Source organism: Semicossyphus pulcher, unplaced genomic scaffold, assembly GCF_022749685.1.
Source record: "Semicossyphus pulcher isolate SPU_LCO1_2020_fin unplaced genomic scaffold, fSemPul1.0.p SCAF_17, whole genome shotgun sequence".
NCBI lineage: Eukaryota > Metazoa > Chordata > Actinopteri > Labriformes > Labridae > Semicossyphus > Semicossyphus pulcher.
The window spans coordinates 10,304,823-10,326,996 of NW_027211681.1; the positions used below are offsets into that span (position 1 = coordinate 10,304,823).

The window sequence follows — 22,174 nt, forward strand, 5'->3', positions numbered from 1 at the left end:
GATGTGATCAAGACAAAAGCACTGGATGGTTGCGTCTAAAAGATATTTATTTCTTCTGGAAAATTAAATATGATCATGAGAATAAGGAGACTTTTTAACTACATCAAAAATCATCATCAAAACCCAGCACCTTTCTTACTCACTCAATCCTTAAGAGCAGGCTATCGCCAAAAAAATAACAATGAAAAGTACAAAAAATATATATTGTAAAAGAAGAAAAACCTGGCCAAGTACTTGTATAGTAATATTTTGTTTATGCATTCCAAAGTGAAGGACTGTCATTCTTCAGCAGTAAAAAACCTAAAAAGTGTATTCAGCTGGATGTAAGGCTCAAAATTGTCCACTAACACCGTACAAATAAATCCAAAGGCCTTCAAAACACTTAATTACAGTTATCTGCCACCCAGAGTTACAGCGAAGCCAAAGCACCAACACATACCAAAGTTAGAAACCTAAATATACCAATTTAGGTGCTGATACATCTGTTAAATTCACAGATCTGATGCTGTGATGTTCCAACAACTTATCAATTTGCTGCTATTATAATTTGTCTGATGAAAGGTTTAACTGCATTTTTACAAAATACAACTGTGTAAATAAAAAATAAAAAAATCAGTGAGCTCAAAATGAAAAGACACAATGAGGAAGAGGTCAGGACACGTACAGTAGGATTTTTTCCAGGGAATTTAATAAGCAACAATCATAACCAGATTAAAACGTTTGTAAAATGTCCATCCTGTTTTTTTTTCTTAAAAATGGCTCCACAAAAGAAGCAAAGAGCAACAAACACAAAGGAAAAAAATAACATGTTTTTTTTAATAAGACCTACATACAATGAGCTTTAAATCATGACTATAAGGTATTTAAAACCTTCTAGGATGTCAGTGGTGTGTGTTTGTGTGTGTACATGTGTGTTTTAAGAAAGGTCCATAATGTGTCCAGGAAAGCTTTAGAGTCGGAGGAGCGAGTGCGCAGGGTCGGGGGAGGTATGAGGAAGAGTCTGGCCCATTTTCTCTACAGTCTTGATTTCACCTTCACCGGTTTCCTCTTTACCTGAAAGACAAAGGTTGGACTCAGTGTCAGTCCCCTGCAGTGACTTACAGACCATCAGAACAGAGAACAACAACATAACACTGGTTTTGTTGTCCACGGCTGGTTGCTTTTACTTTACTTTGACTTGAAAAACACAATATACTGAAAGTTAACTATTGTGAATAATGCCCCTCATAACATAGCAGTTATATACCACTTAATCTCCATTTACAGATTCTACATAGAAATGTATTATCTTTAGGCAGGGACGTGAACTGCGAGTGTTTCTGTTTGTGCTATGCTTGTAGTCCAAGTAATATTGACCAATCACGTATAAGCAGGCTGCGGCATATGCAGGAAAAACAGTCCTTGTGGAGCGCAAAAGCAGGTGGAACGTAATGCGCCATAATGACCTCCCGGCTCCCATCAGCAGCTATCTGACAATGATTTACCTTCTTATTAATATCTTTAAAACAGACATCTGCGTGCTAACAGCTAACAATTCGTTCTAGATCTGAAATTCGACTTGAGATAAATTCCCTTGACGCGGTGTCACGAAAGCCGTTCAGCATTCAGATTTCCAGACTTCCTCGAATGCATCAGAAATGATCAATCCGACCTCTGTTCAACAAAGGAGCATTTTAAAATTAGTTTTCTTCTCGTCTTGAGGACAGACCTGACAGAGCTTCATCTTTACTTCTTACAAATCTGCATCATGATGTTGAAATTTTGGCAAAGGCAAGACCTGTTAATTAAAGTAAATCACAAGAAAACAGGTTCTTTTTCTGTAAACGCTGCAGCACACGGAAAAGGAAGTCTTGACTGGAATCCGTTTATCGCTAACCGCCCGGCATGTTCACCAGTGTCCCCAGAGGCTATATCGTCGTCAGACTATAGCCGATGGGATCGGAGATTGCATTCCATTTAGCAGAAATTTCTTTCCTATGGAAATAGTTAATGACACTTCCTGTAACTGTTCACTTATAGAATTATAACTCATCTTGATGTGCTTTCGTTAAGTCTGAGAGCTCACAGCAGCGACTTAGACATCTTTACTTTATGTTTTGAGCACATGTTAAGCCCCCAAAAAACAATGAAACCTTCATTTTCCATGAAGCCCCTCATTTGCATCTTGGGTTAAGAATTGAAAGAGCTTCCTTTAAGAGCCAGATATACTGCACACAGGTTGCTGAGGGGTCGCTAAACTGTTTTCAGGGAACAAGTTCAGCATGTAACTTACTACTACTGCAAATCTTGGACTGTATATTTCTGTTTGTGTTAACAGGTTAAACAAACCAGATATAGGATGTTTGTTAGTGAACTTTGGATGTTGTGGTAGACATATATTTGGTCAGAACCAGGCTGGCCTTTGCCACTCTCTGCCATGCTAAGCTAATGGTTGGCTAACACCCTTCCAGCTCAAGCTTCTTTCGTCTCACCACTCTAAATTTATTCCTAAAACGTTTTTAACAAACTCATTGTGTTAGGGCTGTATGACATCCTGGACTAATCCAACTCACTGCCAGCCTGTCTGCCCTGTTGCCACTGTTGGGGTCTCCCTGCCTGCCAGAAGGAGCTCCCCTTCTTGCACACTTGTTATCCCCCTGGGGGGATCTCTCTCTGTTCTTCCTGCCACAGATAACTCCCTCCGGGCTGGACTCCAGTTCTATCTCTGTGTCGCCCTCACTGCCCAGGAGGAGGGCAACTACAGCTCTCCCTGTCTCCTCTTCAGGCTCCCACTCTCTCACTGTTTTATTCTCTCTGCTCAACGGACACCTGAAGAGAAGAAAGTTGACATCTGAGGGATAATGGGAAATCTGTGCAATCCGTCAGGAGACACTACACAGCTAAAAAGCATCCCAGTAAGCTTAGAGAACCACCTTTTCTCTTCCTCGGCTCCTCTCTTCTCTCTCACCTCTGCAAGTCGATCTGTCTCTTTGTCCCTTCATCGTTCTGCTGTTTTGACATCTTGGTGTTGATTGACTCTGCAGAAGGGTTGGAGTTTGGGTCGGCTGCTCTCTTCCTTCCTCTGCCGGCCCCCGTTGGTGCTGCTGCTCCATCTTTTTCAGCACCCGCTGGAGCAGCAGCCGATTTAGGTGGACGGCCACGTCGTTTGACAGGTGACGCTTCTGTCTCGGTGGTGGGGGTTGCATTCTGACTGGGCTCCTCCTGATACAGACATTAAGAGGATAGCTCAGTTAAAGCTGCAAAACATTTCAGAGTAAGTAGAGTGTGTAGTTTCACACATGGTCGTCCTGAACTTACCTTCTTGCCCTCGTCATTCTTGATGACTGGGTTCTCATTGTTTTCCTGCGCCCGGCTCTCTGATGACTCAGTGGCAGCGTTGCTGTTATTACAAGACACATTTCAAAACCACACAATGGAAGGCAGCATTGTTTTTTGTTGGTGTGTATGTGTGTGCGTGCATGTGTGTTAGCGTGTGCATGTCTGTACCTGTTCTTGTTGATGGTTGAGGAGCTCAGCGGGGAGGAGTTGGTGCTGGTGTTACTGGCTGTGTCTGAGGCTGGTGTGGTCTTGGTGAAGATCCTCCTCCCTGGTACGGTCAGAGGCTTGTTCACAGCTCCCAACACCGGTGCTGGTTTAGGCTGTGAGGAGGAGAGTTATTTTTCCAATAAATGCTTGAAATTAATTTACCTCAATCCTATATTGTGGATCTTTCCTTCTCACAGTGGTCATGAAAGCATCAAGTGTATTGCATTTACCTTTCCAGAGAGCAGTATTTGTCTCATCTCTGTCGACAGATACTCCTTATCATTTTTGAAGTCCTGATAAGAAGAGAAAACCTTCATTAGGACAAACATTAAGGCACAAATATAACTACATTTGGGCTCTAACCTTACAAGTAGCTGCCCCACAATTATATATACTACTACACAGGTGTGTATATATTGCCTTGTCCTGAACGATGAAGAACTTTGAGGGTAGGACTGGGTCTTTCGGTGAATCCAGGTGACAGGCAGTGCTCTTGTTCGCGATAACAAAGAGAGCAACATCGCAGACGATATACAGCTTCTGTAACCACAACATGAGACACAAGCTTAGGACTGTTGGATGGTTATTAGTTCACAATGATCTGAGTTTCCAAATGATGTGTACACTCAAAAATGGGGATGCTACCACATAAATTCAACATTTTAATACATGATTAAAACCTGAATATGCTGCAGATTTTCAACTGTCGGGAAGCTCCAGCCAAAAAGATGTTTTACAGCCAAACATGATATGTGTCTGTGCATACCTCATTGGCCTTTGTATCATCCGGACACTGTGCATCTTTCGTCTGTTTGATGTTCTCGACCATCTTTCTTAGAAAAGCGTGACTGTTGTTCTCATTCTTAGTCATCAGCACTTCCAGCATGAACCACAGGCACCTGCAAATATAAGCACAACAAACACGTTACATGTTACAGTGTGAATTGCAGACGTTTACACCTGCATTATCAGATTCAGGGTTAGTTAAGAACACAAAACCAAAACACAGGATGTCGACACTCACTCTTTGATGTCTTTGAGCTGCTCATATTCATGCGGTTTTGTGAAGTCTGGGTCGTGGGCCAGCAGGTGAATCATGTAGGGAACGACATATTCAGGAAGGAGGGAGACTAGTTTTTCTGAGGAGAAAAGAACATATCTTATTTTAATGTTTAAAAGTCTCCATCCATCTGTTTGTGTTTGCTTTTTTTCCCCTTTAAATTAAGAATTAAAAAATTGAGAGGAAACACTTTTGTGTTCGACTGAGGTGAACAAAGATCGACAGACAGACGTAGGCAATGAATCACAACACAAAGGCTGATTTCTGCTACAATTTGTGGTAAATCTGGATTTTCCTTCTTGTCCAATAAAGCACAAATAAAAACCAGTGTAAAGAAACAACAGTGTATAATCACGTAGTGCATGAAGCATCATTATAAAACACATCCAAAGGTTGAGCACTGACCCTGAGCGAGCGGATTTTGTTTGATGTACTCTCTGCGGACGGAGATGTTTTTAAGGAGGCACTGTCGGGCGTGGGCGCGGCGCTCCTTCACCGGGTCCTTGGCACACAGGGCGAAGACGGCCAGGTACTCCAGGGGCAGCGTCAGTTTGACAAGAGCAAGGTGCAACTTCTGAGCAAATATCTGACGGACCTGGTAGCACTCATCCTGCACAGAGGAAGACACATTTTAGGCTTATCACAGCAGACTCGTAAAAGTGAACTAACGTGTTGTAATAATAGCTCCATTCTGACAGCAAGCCTGCATGCACAATACCAGGACCCTGAAGCAGCTACATGGATGTCAGCCATTTCTCAACTTCACAACTGTTGCGTGTCAAAAAGTGTTCTGTGAAAAAGGCTTATAAAAAAAGTTGTGTGAAGGTAAGACTGACGTTGATAACAAGACCGCAGAGCTGAAACTGTTCAGGTGTGATGATGTCATGGTAACAGGGCTCCTGGGCCAACTTCATGATAGCTCCCCCTGCGGCCAGCCTCAGACGAGACATGTCCGACTTACTGTGAAGAGGAAGAGACGACAAACAGGCAGAAGGATGACACTGATGAAATAATTAAAATCAATTCACATCCTGCAATTTTGTTCCTTAAGTTTACCTCTGAATCTGTAACTGTTTATCTATTGGGTAATAACATTGTTATAAACATCATGTTGACTTTACTTTTACTCCTAAAGATCAAGACATAGATAAAAAGCTAAGGGCTTCCTTCAAAGTTAGCTAGTTCTCTCGTACATGCCCCAACAAGATCATTAACTTCCAACAGCTCTACAGTAAACATCCCACTAAGTTACCTGATCTTCTTCTGCTCTGTGAGGTCTCCTTCGCTGACCAGCATGGCTGACAGCAGACGCAGGGTCGAGTTTGCCGACTTGGACTGGTTGTTCTTCATCCCTAGTAACCAACGTACTAGCAGCTTGATGGCCTGCACCTGCAGAAACAGGATGAGCATAAATCATCAGGCAAAGCGTAATCCTGTCAGCTCTACATCCAATCTTTTTTTTTGTTACAAAAATATCAAACAAGATCCAAATCGTAAACATCTGAACTAGACTGTGGATGCACATGAATGAATTAAAATAAACATGAGATTGAGCTTCTCTTACTTTAGCTAGGACCTCAGGTGACACCTCCTCATCAGTGGACCACAGCTTCCCGTTCTTGTTTCCCACAGACTGCAGACACACAGACACATCAAAGTATGTTTGAGTGTTATAACTTATGAACAGGTGCTAGATGACAGTTGCAGCAAACATACGTGTAATTATATTTGCACAATTGGCATATAATTTAATCTCCACACACCCTGTCATTCATAAGCAGGTCCTTGACAATGAAATTAGCAACAATGGACTTCATTGGTGAAGCAAACTGATCTGGGGCCAGCATGGAGATGTGGCCCAGGGACACAAGGGGAGTGATGAGCTGCTCGGGGACGTCTGCGTTCAGACTACGTGACAGAGGCTGAGGGGGAAGGCAGAAGGAAAAATGTCAATTCAAGAAAATATTGGCAAACACTGGAAAGACAGGAGAAAATCATGTACAGTACAAGTTGATTAATAGAATGTTCTATTTATAAAACAAAAAGGTACATCCCTGCAAGTCAGTAAGTTTGGAAAATACCTCAAAAATCTGTGCCAGCTGCACTTCCTTGTTGTTAAAGATGGCATGGATACAGTGGACGGCCTGCTTGGCCTGGTGAGGTGTGCCCCGCTTGGCTTTCTGATGCAGGATGGGAATCAGAGTCCTGGTAGACACATAAGAACAAACAGTCTTCTTTAATTGTACAGCATCATATGTGAATGTCCTTTGCCTAAATGTCGTGTAACAACACTTAAACTGCAGAAAACTGTCCTATGAAAAAAAGTCTATTGTCTGTATTCTTCGCTTGCACTTACGATCTTATCTGCTGCAGCTCTGTCTCAATCTTCTGCCCCGTGTTTCTGAATATCTGGATGGCTGCCTCGGCCACTTTCTCATCCTCCATTTTCAAACATTGGAGCAGAGACTCGTAGGTTTCTGCTGAGTGGAACGCTGTTGGGTGGGTAAACGACAGGACCTGCAAGAAGCATAGAAAGATCAGAAATAATTTACTTACCAGTTAACTACTATTCACGCGCATGTTTTGGGCATTGACTTTGTTGTTATACAGTATGCTCGGTCCATGCAATGTACCTTAAGTAGCTCCAGGCCTGCACGGATGGCTGTATCAGGGGTAACTCCTTCCTCATCATCGTCAGCTGTGCCCTCAATGGATTTGTTCAGCAGCTTCACCAGAGCACTAAAAGAAAAAAAAAATATGAATCATCACCGTCCCTCTGTTCAAATTATCTCAAGATTTGTGTTTCATGTGACAAACTAATAGTTAGGAAAAATATAATAATAAGTATAAGACTGAAGAAGTCATTCAGTGTGCGTGTTTCCTGTCTCATGGTGTTTTTCCATAAAGCAGAAAGGGTTAAACCTGTTCCCTGTCTGAGGCCTGTAGTTACAGTTCCCCACCACAAGGTGTCTCAGTGAATGAGAAAAGCCTGTTTATGGTATTACACAATGAAACAGGGAGCTTCATGCTCTCCCTGTGTCTCTATCCCTGAGATAGTCGAACACACAGCCTGCTGGTCTGTCTTATGACCGCCTGTTTGTGTGTGTACTGTACAAAAAGACACTTTAATCCAATATAAGAGGAAACAATCAAAAATAATCCTGTTCAATTTGAATTAAAATCTTCATTAATCCATTTTATTGGTATTAGAATTTTTCTGACCTGATGGCCTCAGAGTCGATGTGGACGGGGGCGATGCGCTCCAGCAGGAATTTAACCATCTCCAGGAACGGGTTGGTGGGCTGCTTTGGGAATGTCAACTTCCGAGTGATCTCCCTCTGGACACAGTACAAACATTACACAATTAATTACAAGCATCAATGGATATGACCCGATTTATCTGCATATGCATTTACGCACAGGTTTGAGTTGCTAAATTTGGGACAACCTTCCCTTAACGACGTTCATTCGTTGACACTGGAGGAGAGCTCATAGGACCACTAAAATTCAAACACACAAGGTGGGATAGAACATTTTTTTTCTTCCCTTTTACTAAAAGTTGAAGAGGAGTGAAATGTGACCAACATGTCTAACAATGAAGGTAGCTTGTAGTCACTGTGACTTCTTAGCTTAAAATCAAACTGGTCGGCAGGTTTTTGTAAATAACATTAAACCTGATTTCCAGGAAAAGCAAAAACAAAACAATAGAAAATAGAATCTTGCGACTGATCCTTGAAAGAACAAAAAACAATGATCAACTTTCAGGAACTACCCTGAGTTCCTTCTTTTCTTTAAAGCCACAGAAAACAACAATCGTCCTGTGGGAATCAAAGACACAGCCTCAACTCCCAGAGGACTCCTGTTGTCAGCTTCACAGATTTAAGCCTTGTTGTGTTTCTGTAGCCAACATGTTTGCAATGTTAACACTTGTGTGCATGTGTTAAATATGGGGGAGAGTAGCAGACTGACTCTGTGTGTGTGTGTGTGTGTGTGTGTGTGTGTGTGTTTGTTCTGTATCCTCTCACCACACAGATCTCAGCCTGTTTGCAGGAGCAGGTCGGGCTTATGAGCATCTCCAGCTGGACTCTGAGCTTCTCGTCCTCACCAAGAACCTGGTTGAACTTCTTCATGAAGTCCTGGGCCTTTCCCGCATCTGGAAGATTCTCTGTGAGCATAAAGCAGAGTAAATGAGGATGCCGCTCACATTAAGTAGAGTGAACATTTATCATTTGGAAGTTCTAACTTACTGGCAATGCACATCAGCTTCCCAAACATGGCTGTGTTATTGGCCTCGGACTACAAGGGGAAAGAGAGAAAGACGTCAAACGAATTTAAAGGCATGAAGGACAAGGTTTAATTTCTAAGTGTGTGTCAACTCACCGCCGGCAGCTTGTGGAGGTCCAGCAGCTCTTTGACGAGGCCTCTGAGCATGTTCTGACACTTCCACATCTCATTCAGGGCCCTGGATGAACGGATCAATTACATCATGAATGAGTTGAAAGGAGAGGAGACACATACACCGAGGATGATCAACATACTGTCCTTACAAATGTAATGTTGATATCATAGTGTGTGTTGTTTGGGTTAATGTTACAGGGTCGGATGTGCTTGCTATTTCGCCATCATCGTTTCATGCCGCCACGACAGGTTACAGCAAACATTCTGTCGATATTCATGCGTGAACTCACATAAACTAACTCTTTTGTTTCTGCGAGAAATCAATGTTGCACGTTTACTTACTTGACAGCATTTGTGTCCAGGCAGGCATACAGGTAGTACAGACACTTCATCTTCTCCTCTGTGTCAAGACTGTGAGGGACCATGTACTGGGCAAAGATCTTCTCTACTAACAACCTGGAGAAATGGAGCAGAACGTTTCTATGATTTTTGCCAAAATAGGGAGAAATAAGCAGGAAAGGACTACACAAAGATCTGTGCTAATTACACTAGCATCTATACACTCACCGGCCACTCCATTAGGTACACCTGTACAATCTAATGCGGTTCAATACAACAGCACTGCTATAGATTCTGCTTTAATGAAGTTTAGTTTTTGTTGACTTTTGTTTTGTTGAGAGTGTGTTGATTGTTTATTACTGGGGCCATAGTTAAAGGTGGTGTTGTAGTGAACTAAATAATAGAGATGTGTTTGTAATTTTTTGTTATTTACATACATGAGGGGGCCGGAGTATTAGAAACCTCAGTACAGCCCCACCACCAATTATGACGCTGAAATACCACTGAATTAACACGTCTGTGACAGCTTAGTACATTACAGGCAACATACAAGCAAATCTTATGGCTGAGCTGGTGTGTTGGATTACATTAGATTTTTCAGGTGTACCTAATGAAGTGGCCGGTGAGTGTATATACAGGATCTATGCATTACTCACTTGTCGTCAATGCTGTTCTGATAGTAGATGTGCAGCAGTTTGTCTTTGATCCAGCTGATTTTCTGAGCGGACTCTTTCCCGGCCTCGTGGTGCAGACAGTATTTCTTATAAAGCTGAGCCAGGCCCATCATGGCCTCCTTACGCACGCGCCACTAGAGGGGGAGGGAAGAGAGACAAATGAAACTAAGATTTTTTTGAAGATGTCAACTCAGTGTTAAGAGGATTTATTCTACTGTTGCGACATCATGAGAATCTGCAATCTGTTAATGTGGGTGGGATGGAACAAAAGACCCACAAGAGCTGAAAATCAGACTGAATGAACCCTATCATAGTTGCTGTAAGTGTCTGAACAATGATATGAAAGCTTTTATATTAAAGCTAAATAAATACAGCCACCTGCGTATAATATCTGCTCTATTGATGCTCCATATGCAAGTGCATCTTTGTCTCACCCTCTTGTCTAAGGTCCTTTCCCGTACGAAGCCCAGCAGCTGGTCGTTGACCAGGTTGAGATCTTTCTTCCCGGCGTTGATGATGGTGACGATGACGTCATGACGGATGGCTTCCTCCGGGTCATGGGAACGCACCTTCAAATACTCTGATTGGACGATAAGTAGAAAGACGTGTAACTTAATTTTTTGTTCAGAGCATAATGTGAAAGGAAGAGTGAAGAAGACACAGCGAGGAACACAAACATGTGGGAAAGTTCACCTGTCAAGTCTCGGGCCAGGTCTGGGTGGTTCATGAGGCAGTGGCTGGCAAACTTGACACATTCTAGCCGGACTGGAACGTGGATGTCGTTGAACCTGTAGAAAAACATTGGTAATACATAATGAGATCAAGTGATTGTGAATCATAATTTGAGAAGGCAGGAGAGCAAGCAGGTGCTTGGCAGTGAAAATAAGCAGTTTCTGAATGACACTGAGTAAATGTCTTATGAGTGCTACTGCTCATTTGTGCACCCTCTTTCATTAGCTTACTTCCTTCTTTATTATGGGTGGTTCATTGATAAATCTCAAAAGGAACCTAAATTAACCAATTATCACATGACCAACAGAATTCAAAACTTTCCTCTCACTTATAATTCTTATTTCAGTGTCAACCTCCTGTGCTCAAGTCTTTCCGAGCTGAAATGGATCAGATCAAAGCATCACATCCGTCTGTAAAGTGTTCCTGTAACTCACCGTCCTAAGAAGCACTGCCACAGCGGTCTGTTCTGTGAGGCCAGCTCCGAGTCTTTGGCCCCAAACAACTTAGCTAGCAGCCGCACGACAGCCAAGCGCTCCTCGCCATCGTTGCTCTGCAAGCACAGAAAGCAATGTATTGTATTTATGTATTATTCAGACATTTTCCAAACTAAAATTAATTTTATTCACGTCACTCTCCCAATAAGAAAAGAAAACAGTGTAGTGCTTTGACTGGGAAAAGCTGGGAAGTTTTACTCCCATTACCAAAAGAACAATGAAAAATAAACTCCCTTTACTCAAATCACCTCAACATACTCATCCTGACCAATATACATTCAGTCTGTGGTACACACAGGAGCCGCAACAGATAGCTGCCTCTTCTGCCTGCCCTGCAAAGTGACCTTTTAATGTGGTCATGCTGATGACACACAGAGCAGACAAGGGAGATCCGATCACAAGTGGTCACTGAAGATTTGTGAATGCTAGTGCTTAGAGCTGACCACTTGTGATCGGATCACCCAGGACATAAAGTATGTTAACACCAGGTGTGTTAAGGGTCATACTCTCTCCTAAGTATGATATATGGTAATGGTTTGAGCAAGGCATGCGTGTTGTATTAACCTTAAGTTTGAACTCCAGCTGTGGCATGACAGAGGTTAGCAGCATGGGGTCGATGGCGAACAGCTCCTGGATGAGGTCAAAGACGTGCTCCGAAAGGTCGCTGACTGATGACTTGCCCATCACTAAAACCTGATTGAAGAACTGTAAAAGGGAAATAAAAAGCAGTGTGAGATAAATAATTACAACAAAATGTGCTGTAGATAAAAGCCAGATATGTTGACAGTGAGAAGAAAACTTCTTACGTTTGCAATGCACGTCTCAATGGTCTGCACGGTTCTCTTCAGCAAAGTCTTGGCAAGATCGTACGCTTGCTTGTTCAGATTCTGTTCAGAGAAAAGTTAAACACTGATGAATGAGTTTAACTTACAGTGAACATCTTACTAAAACATCCACTGATAGCCAGAACATCACGACTTTGGTCGGTGTCCAACATGACAGAGACAGATGTGAAAAACATGCAAGGCTAATAATAAACAGTAATCCACAGAGTCTTTGTGCTGAAAACGGTCATTTCTAAGTTTAAGTTATTTTTTCTGTTTTTTCCTCACCAATGTATTCATTTATAAAAAAATCTCAAATGTATTCTAACAATTAAATGACAAATAAAAAGACAAAAATATCATTTTGTGTGATCTACCTTGTGTGCAGGAATGAGGTTAATGAGGATGGTGTCCAGCAGCTCCTGTGTGACTCCGTCTCCCTCCATGATGATGGAGCTCATCAGGTCCATCATGTGCATCTGCACCTTCTGGTTATGGCTGTTACTGCAGAGGAAGAGACACGAGATGAGAGGGAAAGATCACAGTCGGTTCAAACAATCGCCATCAGGAGATCATGTTATAAATACCTACTTCCTCCTACCAGTGGGGACGATTTTGAAATATAAAAATGTCTGATAAATAGTGATCTATAAAAAATAATGTGACGTAAAAAACAAAGAGATTTAACACAAAAGGACGGGCCTTACTTGATGACAGAGAAGAGCGTCTTAAAAAGCTGGATGAATATCTCATTGCAGTCCTCCAGCTCAAAGCATATGTTGTATGACTTCACCCACGCCAGATTCTAGAGAAGCACAGAAAATAACATTATCATCAGCAGCTTGATGTGCGGTCCCTTGAACTACAATTACCAAGACACATGTTCAGCCCCTCGTCTCTCACCTCCAGCAGGTAGAAGTATCTGTTGAACTGAGGGCTCTTGGTGTCTTCCAGTCCCTTCAGCTGCCTGGTGATGAACAGGAAGATGTCCTGGAGACATGAAAAGAAAACATTTTAACATGTCATTGAATAATAACTAGTTTACGTAACTGCAAACAACTGTTTACATAGTGTATGAGTATTATTCCTATGAGTATTGTTCTTAGTCACTGGTCCCGGGTCTGTTCCTGACCTTGAGTTTGTCGTGGGAGGTGTAGGGGGCCTCAGGAGCATAGATCCTGAAGATGTCGGCCAGACAGCAGGCCACCAGGAGCCGTACGTCTTTGTTGGGGTTCCTGAGGAAGAACTCTGAGGCGAGGTGGAGCGCCAGGGCGAGATACTGCTGCTTCTCTTCTTCAGAGTCCTGGTCCATGTCCATGTAGGTTTTCACCACCATCTGGGAAACAGAGCGACAAGGGAGGAGGGTGAGACGGGAAACATCAGAAATAAAGCAATCTGATTGTTTACAAGCACTGCATTTAGAATATATAGCATCAAAGGTTTGTCTACGTTATCTTTGTAGAGTTTGTGTGACAGAGGGCTCGGCCTCTTTTCATCTCCAGCACAAGATCCTGAAATTTCTAAACTATTTACAGCAGCACTTTTAATTGAGTTGGTTGCGCCTGCAAAATGTCTGTGTGTGGCACAAACTGCAAAACTGTTGCCCCTTTTACACTGTCAGTTCAAGGTGGAATTGTGGGGCAAAGTTGTTCCGCCTCTGAGGCAACATCGGAGGTAGTAACAGAGACGGAACAGCGGTGTATGTGAATGTGTGTGTGTGTGTGGGAAGCACGTCTTTGTTTACACCTCGTGCACGTTTTGCTTCCACAACACCAGTACGCTACGTAAAAACCACAGACTATATTAATAATGCATGACAGCTCCCTAGAAGTGAAGCCAAAACATTTTGAGCGCCCCCTGCTGACTGGCTGTAGTATAGGTCATAAAGCCCGCCTCCTCAATGTCAACAGATGGGAGATGAGTCAATCTATAGAATCAAAATACATTTTTCTCAAACATGGTTTCATTATTTGTCAATAATAACGGTTTGGCATCAATTCCAAACACCATTAGAGCAGATGGAGACGCATCGTCCATCTGTATATGCAGTCATTGGTAAAAACACACATTGGGGCGGCTTTACTCCGGCGTTGCTTGGTTCAATGTAAAATAGCAAAGGCGTCATAATGGTGGAGCATTGTTACAGCACTGGGGCGGAATTGCAATGTAAAAAGGGATTGTGTTTTACCAGACACACAATCTTACTGCTAGCTTAAGCATAGTGGCCTCAGCTGGAACTGCACGTCACATGCATGTCACACGACGCCCACTGACCCAAACTGACTATTCCCCTTACACAACCAGTACAAGTAAATATTTACAAAAGAATGAAAGATTTTTTTAACTAACTAAAACACGACAGATTACTTTTCATTTAATCAAAATTTGTGCCATTAGGTCCTTTTAAAGTGTTACAGTCCCAAATGTAGGTGCACCAATCACATACTGATATTAGATTTCAAACAGGTGGTGACTCAAAGAGGCTGATAGTGTATCAGTGACAATGGATCGGATCCTGTTTCAGTTAAGTTAAATTAAATGTCCTTGTACTGCTTTGCACATTAGCAGCGACCATTTTGCTCAAAGGAAGAAGGAGGGAGCTAAAGGGTCTGCTGTCTGGATGCTTTGTTATGTGGTTACCTGCAACATCTGCAAAGCCACATCTGCGGCATACTTTTTCAGAAATGTTTTGTCACTTTATGATCATGTCTAGATTTTGTTCTTTGAAGTTGTGTTGCTATATACTTGAATCATAGTCTCTTATACGCATAAGCCCCTTATACACTGCCAGTTCAAGGTGGGAGTATTATGCCTCTGTTACACTCCGTCTTCTACGTAAAACGCACAGAGGCTGAATGGTGGGGCGAAGTCGTTCCGCCTCTGAGCCGGCATCAGAGGTAGCAACAGAAGCCAAATGGTGTCTGTGTAAACTGCAGAGCAGGCCGGGCGGAACAACGCCATGTGTTTGTTTTTAAAGCACACACTGTTTGTTTACACCTCGTGCACGTTTTGCTTCCCCAACACCGGAACACTATGTAACAAGACTAGGTCAAAGCCTAGTATGTGACTGATCACATCAGGGGGCAATGTGTTACAAGAACTGTCCTTGGGAGGTCGATGAGAACATGTTTAAAAAGCAGGTGCACGCTGCGGACGTAGGTGAGGACAGCATACGAGCAGCGGTGGAGCAGCCCCTCCTACTCCCCGAACAAAGTATCCAGAGCCGTATAGAGAGAGTCGCATCAGTTGAGGTCCAATCTGCTCCATGATCTGCCATTGTGATGTCGCAACTCTCTCTCTCCGAATGGCTGTGAAAGTACCGTCACTCACTCAGTCAGTCACATACAGACCCATGTGTAGGGCTGACCCAGGCGGTCAGCCAAAAACACACACTGGGGCGGCTTAACGCGGGCGTTGCTTGGTCCAATGTAAAATGGCAAAGGCTGCATTACGGTGGAGCCTCGTTAGAGGGCTGAGGCAGAACCACAGTGTAAAAAGGGCTACTGATTGAGGCATAAATGTATTAATTTATCACTGGTCAGATCGGTACTCGGTGGAACACTGAACCAATGATTTTAATACAAAATGTTTAAGAGACAAGTTGTTTTTGCCAGTCATCTACAAAGAATAAATAAGGAAGGAACACAGAGGAAGTTGAGTATATAATGTCTGGCATTTAGAGCATCTTAGAAAATGACCCACAGCACCTTCTAAGCTGCCTCAGTAACAATTCTCTTGGCTTGTCAGAGTGTGTTTGATGAGAACAGCCAGACTCAATCATACAGCAACCCAAGCTGTGAACTAAAACACCACAGAGCTGCAGAGATCGGCTTATAAATATGTGTCTAACACTTTAAAATATCTATATAGATAATACAGGAATAAAACAAGTTCCACTCGGTTTGCTGTGACTTGTAGCGAGTTAAATGACCAAAAGAAAAAAGCCTAGCACGGATCCTAAATTATTTTGTTCTTGAAAAGGGGGGTTGAATTTAAATCCCTTTTCCATTTGGGTGACATCAAAGAAAACAAATAAGGCCCATGGTTAAAATAACAGGAATAAATATTATATTTAAGAGTCTTTCTAGGTTAAACATTAACACTGTTATCTCAAGGGGTTGTATATATATAGCATTGGACTTCCCAGGCCTTGTGGATAGGTTCTAGGACACCACACTTTAAACTATCACTTCCTCTTTGAGGATGATGAGCGACTGTGTGTAAACGAGAAGGAGGCGAAGCACAGCAGTGGAGCTCTCTAAACAGCCAGGCAGCCAGCGGGGGTGGGGGATGGGCCAACAGCTCCAGCAGACTGCAGAGCACCACACTCACTCCTACACACACTCGTACACACACTCACCCCAACCCTCTGCTGTTCTTAGCTGAAACAGTCACAACCCATTTGATGAAGGCTCTCCAAACAGAGAGGAGTGTGTGGGCCAACAAAGTATGTGTGTGTCTCTGCACCCTCTATTTACTGTCGTATATTTAGACTGAATTTAAGATCCTTTTTTAAAAACAGTCTGAACCGTTTCTGCTAATCTTTAACTATAATTAAGCCATAAATTAAACCTGTACTTTATTCAATCATTCTGATAACATCTAATGGATCATAAACAGACAATTTTCCTTTTATTTCCTTTCCGTCAGGTAGAGTCAACAACATTTACCCTCTACTCGCACGTCATTCAAACAGGTCAGCCAGGGTATTGAACCCTCTGGCTGTGTTCAAACTGACGTTACGCTGCGGGAAAAGTAAAAACCCTGCCCCCCACCATTCATTTCCGTGTGACAAGCAGAGTGGAGTAGTGGTGAAGCAGGCTCTGGCAAAAGAGCAGTCGAGCAATGGTCAAGCCCAACTCAACTTCTACCAAAGCGATATCATCCAGCAGCACAGCTCGTTAGCCATTCAATCTGCGGCCGATGTGACGAGGACTTTGCGCCTGCTCTATCGACTGACTGCGCCCCATTGTGATACCTTTTTAGGATTGTAAATAATTTGCCCCTTATATAAACTACGGCGCAGAGTTTTGAAACCTGATAAACGTTCAAACTTTCCGATCTGTTGCTCGAACTGACTTAAACTATTTATCTTTAGCAACAAAGCAAACCTCATCGACACAGACACTTGCTTATTTTTTAACACAGAGCTGCCAGAGCTCAAACATTAGGTAGTTAGCTTAGCTTAGCACAAAGACCGGCGGGAAAGCACTTCTTTGAACAAGTTATATTTTGTTTCAACAATAACACGGGGTACCAGGGATAAATGCTAACATTTTTAAGCACTGAATCGACTGACCTCCCAGCCCCTAAATTCTGTGGACAAAGTACGAGTTTGGTTCCAAATTTACGCGTATGTAAATATAACAGAGAACAGGTAACTAACGCATGTTAACATAGCAGTAACAGTGACAAGTACAAGGAAATAAATTGACATAACTTATTTTCATTGTAAACTTTTGCTGCATATGTTCTCTCAGTCTCGTTGTTAAGGCTTCCTTTCTTTGCCTGCTCAAGTTAGCCTCTAGAGAAGTTCAAAAGCCGGAGGATTGGCTAACACTAGCGCAATTAGGATGTTGAGGAACTGTAATCATGGAGAAGGCTCGCAGTACGGGGATAACACTTATTAACACTTACTCATAAGTAACATTGTATATAACATGTATGTGGCCACAGGGGGCCATATACATGTCATATTTGGGGGTTTTGGGGTCATTGAACCCTGTATGCGATTTCTTGGCTGGGACAGAACCAAAACAGTAAAGGGATGGACTAAACAGCTAAACGTTGGGCTGAAAATCGCTATAAAAAGGTCCACTATGACGAGTAGTTTGGCAAACTGATAATTTTACTTTGTTACACTGCATCTTAATACCCAACCCTCCCCTTCCCCCACTGGCTGGCAGTCACTTCCTGTAGTCTTCACTGGCTACCTGGTAGACCCACAGAGACTACAAGACTCCAACGAGCTGCATCGTTGTAGCTTTATAGTAATATTGATACAGACATGAGAGTGGTGTTGATCATCTTTTCTACTCATAGCAAGAGTAAAGTATGAATTGTCTACTATTTATAGTCAGGTAAAGCAGACAGTGCAGTCTTCAGATTGAACGCCCTGCAGCACAATAATTGACCATAACTTGGTGTTAAAGGGAAAAGGGGAGTTCATGAAGGTGTGAGTGAAAAACCAAGCAAAAGCAGAAGTCACAAGTTCAACACAATGCAAGGCGAGTTGCTTAATACAATGAAGAAACAACAAACAAACCAGGTTGTCATCGTATTAAACTTAATCCCACATATACACTGGGAAAGTTAAGTAACATATTATTGTATTGTGTAAGTAACATATTATTTAGCTCGGACTCCCCGGCCACTTTATGAGGTACAATCTAATGTTATGCTGTACAACAGCTCTGCCATAAATTCTGCCTTTATTTAAAGCATAATGTTCAGTTTAAATAAACACTGTCAAAAGGCATGACTTTCACTACATCTTCATTATTGAGGTTTTAGTATGAACTGGACTGCATTATATTCAGAGATAATCCTAATATTTAGCAAAGTGGCATAGCTAAGAGGGGCGGAATATTTGAAACACCAATATACACAATATAATTCACTCCAGTACAACACAACAATCCACTGACACCTCAGTTATATATTCAATACAATTTCTGACAGTGTCAACAAAAATGATAATCTTTGTAAAAGTAGACGTAGTGGAAGAGCTGTTTTAGATACTATGAGATTGTACTGGTCTACCTAAAGAAGCGGCAGGTGAGTGTTTATTCTAAGATATTTATATAATATTAAGACAGCACAGCCGTACACCTATTTGACCAATGGGGCAAATAAAATGTAACTGTGGCCAGTCTGCTGCTATTTGGACTCCCTCAGTACTGAAACCCTGCCGTGTGTCATATATGCAGAAAGGTTTCAACCTACCTACCACAGCAACTGGACCAAACTATAGAACTACTTTTGATAGAGGCTACTGTAGTTGAAAACGACTGAATAAATGGGGCATCAGCCTTATAAAATAAGCTGTCCTGCTAGCAGTACAACATGAATCTTAAATCTCTTCGAGCAGTGGAAAGGCTGGATTACTTCACATGCAATTAGTACCAGCTCCCAGCAGTATACAGCAGAGGTTAAATGGATCTGTAAACATCTGTCTTGCACAGTCAACAGCCTGTCATTCAGCACACTGGTCCAGCTTGACAAGACCAAGGGTTGTGTGCTTTGTAGTTGCATTACTACATTATAAAAACAGCTCTAGGATGTCAGGAAACCGTTTCAGTATTAGTGTAGTAAACACTCTAATGTGATTACGAAGAGTCACAAGATCAGTGTAAACACAGATGCACTGGTGCCAACTTTGAAACTGCTGACGGTTTGAATAGTGGGGGAAGGGGGGGGTTGGGTATTAAGATGCAGTGTAACAAAGTAAAATGATCAGTTTGCCAAACTACTCGTCATAGTGTTCCTTTATAGCGATTTTCAGCCTAATGTTTAGCCGTTTAGTCCATCCCTTTACTGTTCTGGTTCTGTCCCTCTTCTCTCAGAGCATTGTTTTGGGTCATAGACAGCTGTTTTTAGGGGAAAAGGTCTTAGCCCACTGTACCCAATCTGCTCATCATCTCTATTAAATACACAGTCAACTGTTAGGTGGTGAACATGGCAGAGCATTTAGCAGCTAAAAGCCAGATAACACCGTCATGAGTTGGTGGATATTAAGAACAAAGATTATAAGAGATTGGGTATTGGACTCACATTTACCAGGCGGTCAGAAACACAACTCAAATTAATATTACTGTTGGATATTTAAATAAGCAAGGCTTGTTAATAAGCCTACCATATCGACTTGGAAAGAGGTGATATGTCAATATTTTGTTCACGATTAAGGTTTATTTAACAAAGGAGGGCTAAATGCAAACACCAGTCACTATCTTGTTCCCTTGCTGTAAAAAAAGCTTCTTAGTGCAATGTTTTGGGATCATCCAATTATTCAGGCCTCGAGGCGATACGACGAAATGATAGGGACTTCAATACGTTAGAACAGTTGCATCTGTTGTATCATGCCACACTCAAGTTTAGCAACGTCTCGGTAGTGGTAATGTAATTTTAATGTAATGTAATTTTTCTGCCAATAAATCAACGCTTTAATTATGCCTGAATGCTCAATGATTCCCTAAAAAGCTTGACGAATATTACAGTTTTCTTTGAAAGAAAATGTTAAATACAAATAAATATGGCATTTTGCACATAACCTAAGTTTAAGTAGTTTTCTTTTCCCAGTGAATGTGTACATTTTAAAAAGCACTGTATTATGTTATTTCTGCATCTGCCAGAGGGCCACTACCATAAGAGTAAGCATGATATCAATTCCACCACAGAGGAGACTTGATGTTCTCTCTCCAATTAGGTGGAAAATAACATGTGCCTAATATATCGGTATCGAAATCGGCAATCGGCAAAAAGGGTTGGAAAATATCGGCAAAAAATCCAATATCATCCCTATTTACAAGTGTTGATACAGAATCAATGATCCCAACAAAAGTAAAGCATTGAGCAAACAAGCTGCAGTAAGGTAAGTAGTAACAGCCTCTTATGATTTAATATACTGTAGTTTACAAAGTAAGGAGGGTTTGGGCATTGAGCCAGGGAATGGACGCCGATAAAGGAGGTGACGTGTATGTTGACAGTGAGACAGCCTCTTCAACATACCTTCAGCCGTTTGACCACCTCATCGTTGCTGATTTTGTCCGTAATCTCCTTTACTCCGGGAGGATAGGTGATCTTTCCGTCCCCCGCCGGTTTCTGCTGTTGCGGGAACTCCATGCTTGTTGATAAATGGTCCTCGCGGTCTTCTACTGGCCTCTATGGGTCAGAAAACAAAAGTTCAACACAACCATGCTACCGCTCTTAACCAAAACCTCGCTTTAATCACCATCCTCATTTCCCTGTCGTTCATTTCTCTCGCTAAAATAAAATCACAGTCCCTGTATATTAAACGATATTATCATCTTGAAAACTTTTCTGACGTAAAGCCAATATTAAACCAGCAGTGAACATATTATTAGCTTACATGCTAAAGTACCCCAGCTAAACATCAGCTCCATTTTTTCCGTAAATTTCTCATCAAACATCGCACAGCTACACAAACAAGCTCGGCTGATGCTCCGGTGACCTTACATCTATAAACCGCTTTAAAAACAACACAAGAGCACCCGGTGTATGTCTTCTGTCATACAGGTTATGAAATTAGCTAGCTAGCAAGTTGCAATACAAACATCATTGGTTAGCGGCTAGCATTTTGCGGGAAGGAAGCGATGCTAGCAGCGAGCGGCTAAAACACGTTAGCCCTGCTAGCAAACTGAGTAGCATACTTTGCTAGCTTAGGCCGCAAACTACTCAGGTACCCATCACATCTCCAGCTACAGACAATCACAGAGGAAGTGAAGTATCCTACAATCTTTGCCTGAAACAGCCACGCTCTTGGTCAATTCCAGGTGTTTACAACAAATGCAACTACTTTATGAAGTTTAAATATGAAGCTAATTTACTTGTTACTGTCTTTTTTCAACTTCAACGCATCGCTCCGTACTGCCGCTAGTTTACAGGCGAAGAAGGGCTGCTACCGTCGCCCTGAGCCCTCCTCTCTCACTACCAACTTGCCCCCACGGATGATTTTGAGCAACCTAACAAATGCAAAATCAATCTATTTTAAAACACACAACTTCGACTACAACCGCGGGTTATTTGCAAAGCGTTTCCTCGTTAGTATTTACCTCTGAAGTGGGCCGTTTTAATTCATTAGTCTGACACAGGTTGGGTTTAGTTTTCGGCACAAAGCTCTCTGTCCGTTCAGTCAGTGCTGTCTGTGTGAAGGCTGGGTGCAGAGCGCCCCCCTCGGTCTCACAGGAGTACTGCAGCATCAAATACATGGCGGGAGTTAGAAACAAACAGCTCGCACACTGACTTCAATTTCTGTCCCTCACCCCAATGCAGGGTTATGTTTGAAATGTCAGTTATTTTGTAAGTTTGTCTGTGAATTCACACATTAATAATAACAACATTAATCTGTTTTTGTGGCACAATATATTGCAAAAACACTATTATCCTATT

The 22,174-nt window shown here is 42.1% G+C and overlaps 1 protein-coding gene across 1 annotated transcript; it reads right to left on the reverse strand.

Moving 5' to 3' along the window:
* Positions 1 to 34: 34 nt before the first annotated feature.
* pds5a (PDS5 cohesin associated factor A) lies at positions 35 to 21,912 on the reverse strand. The gene is made up of 33 exons (XM_069666065.1): positions 21,838 to 21,912; positions 20,774 to 20,926; positions 13,179 to 13,382; positions 12,950 to 13,036; positions 12,754 to 12,851; positions 12,424 to 12,550; positions 12,029 to 12,109; positions 11,787 to 11,927; positions 11,163 to 11,278; positions 10,690 to 10,784; positions 10,431 to 10,576; positions 9,979 to 10,130; positions 9,326 to 9,439; positions 8,966 to 9,047; positions 8,833 to 8,881; positions 8,611 to 8,750; positions 7,808 to 7,923; positions 7,219 to 7,324; positions 6,942 to 7,102; positions 6,667 to 6,790; positions 6,349 to 6,507; positions 6,150 to 6,218; positions 5,838 to 5,974; positions 5,422 to 5,545; positions 4,991 to 5,195; positions 4,550 to 4,664; positions 4,292 to 4,424; positions 3,946 to 4,065; positions 3,756 to 3,818; positions 3,487 to 3,638; positions 3,298 to 3,379; positions 2,948 to 3,201; positions 35 to 1,053 (listed from the first exon to the last, which is right to left on the reverse strand). The coding sequence occupies exons 2-33, from the start codon at positions 20,885 to 20,887 to the stop codon at positions 1,050 to 1,052; spliced, it is 3,870 nt and encodes a 1,289-aa protein (XP_069522166.1). The 5' UTR covers positions 20,888 to 20,926; positions 21,838 to 21,912; the 3' UTR covers positions 35 to 1,049.
* Positions 21,913 to 22,174: the final 262 nt, after the last annotated feature.

Bases quoted from the DNA above. Each gene is read 5' to 3' on its own strand.
- pds5a (XM_069666065.1), bottom strand. From the start codon at position 20,887: ATGGAGTTCCCGCAACAGCAGAAACCGGCGGGGGACGGAAAGATCACC. The intron at 8,751-8,832 runs GTAAGTTAGAAC...TTATGCTCACAG, and splicing joins GAAGCTGATGTGCATTGCCA to AGAATCTTCCAGATGCGGGA. The intron at 6,791-6,941 runs GTAAGTGCAAGC...TGTGTCTACCAG, and splicing joins GAGCTGCAGCAGATAAGATC to GACTCTGATTCCCATCCTGC.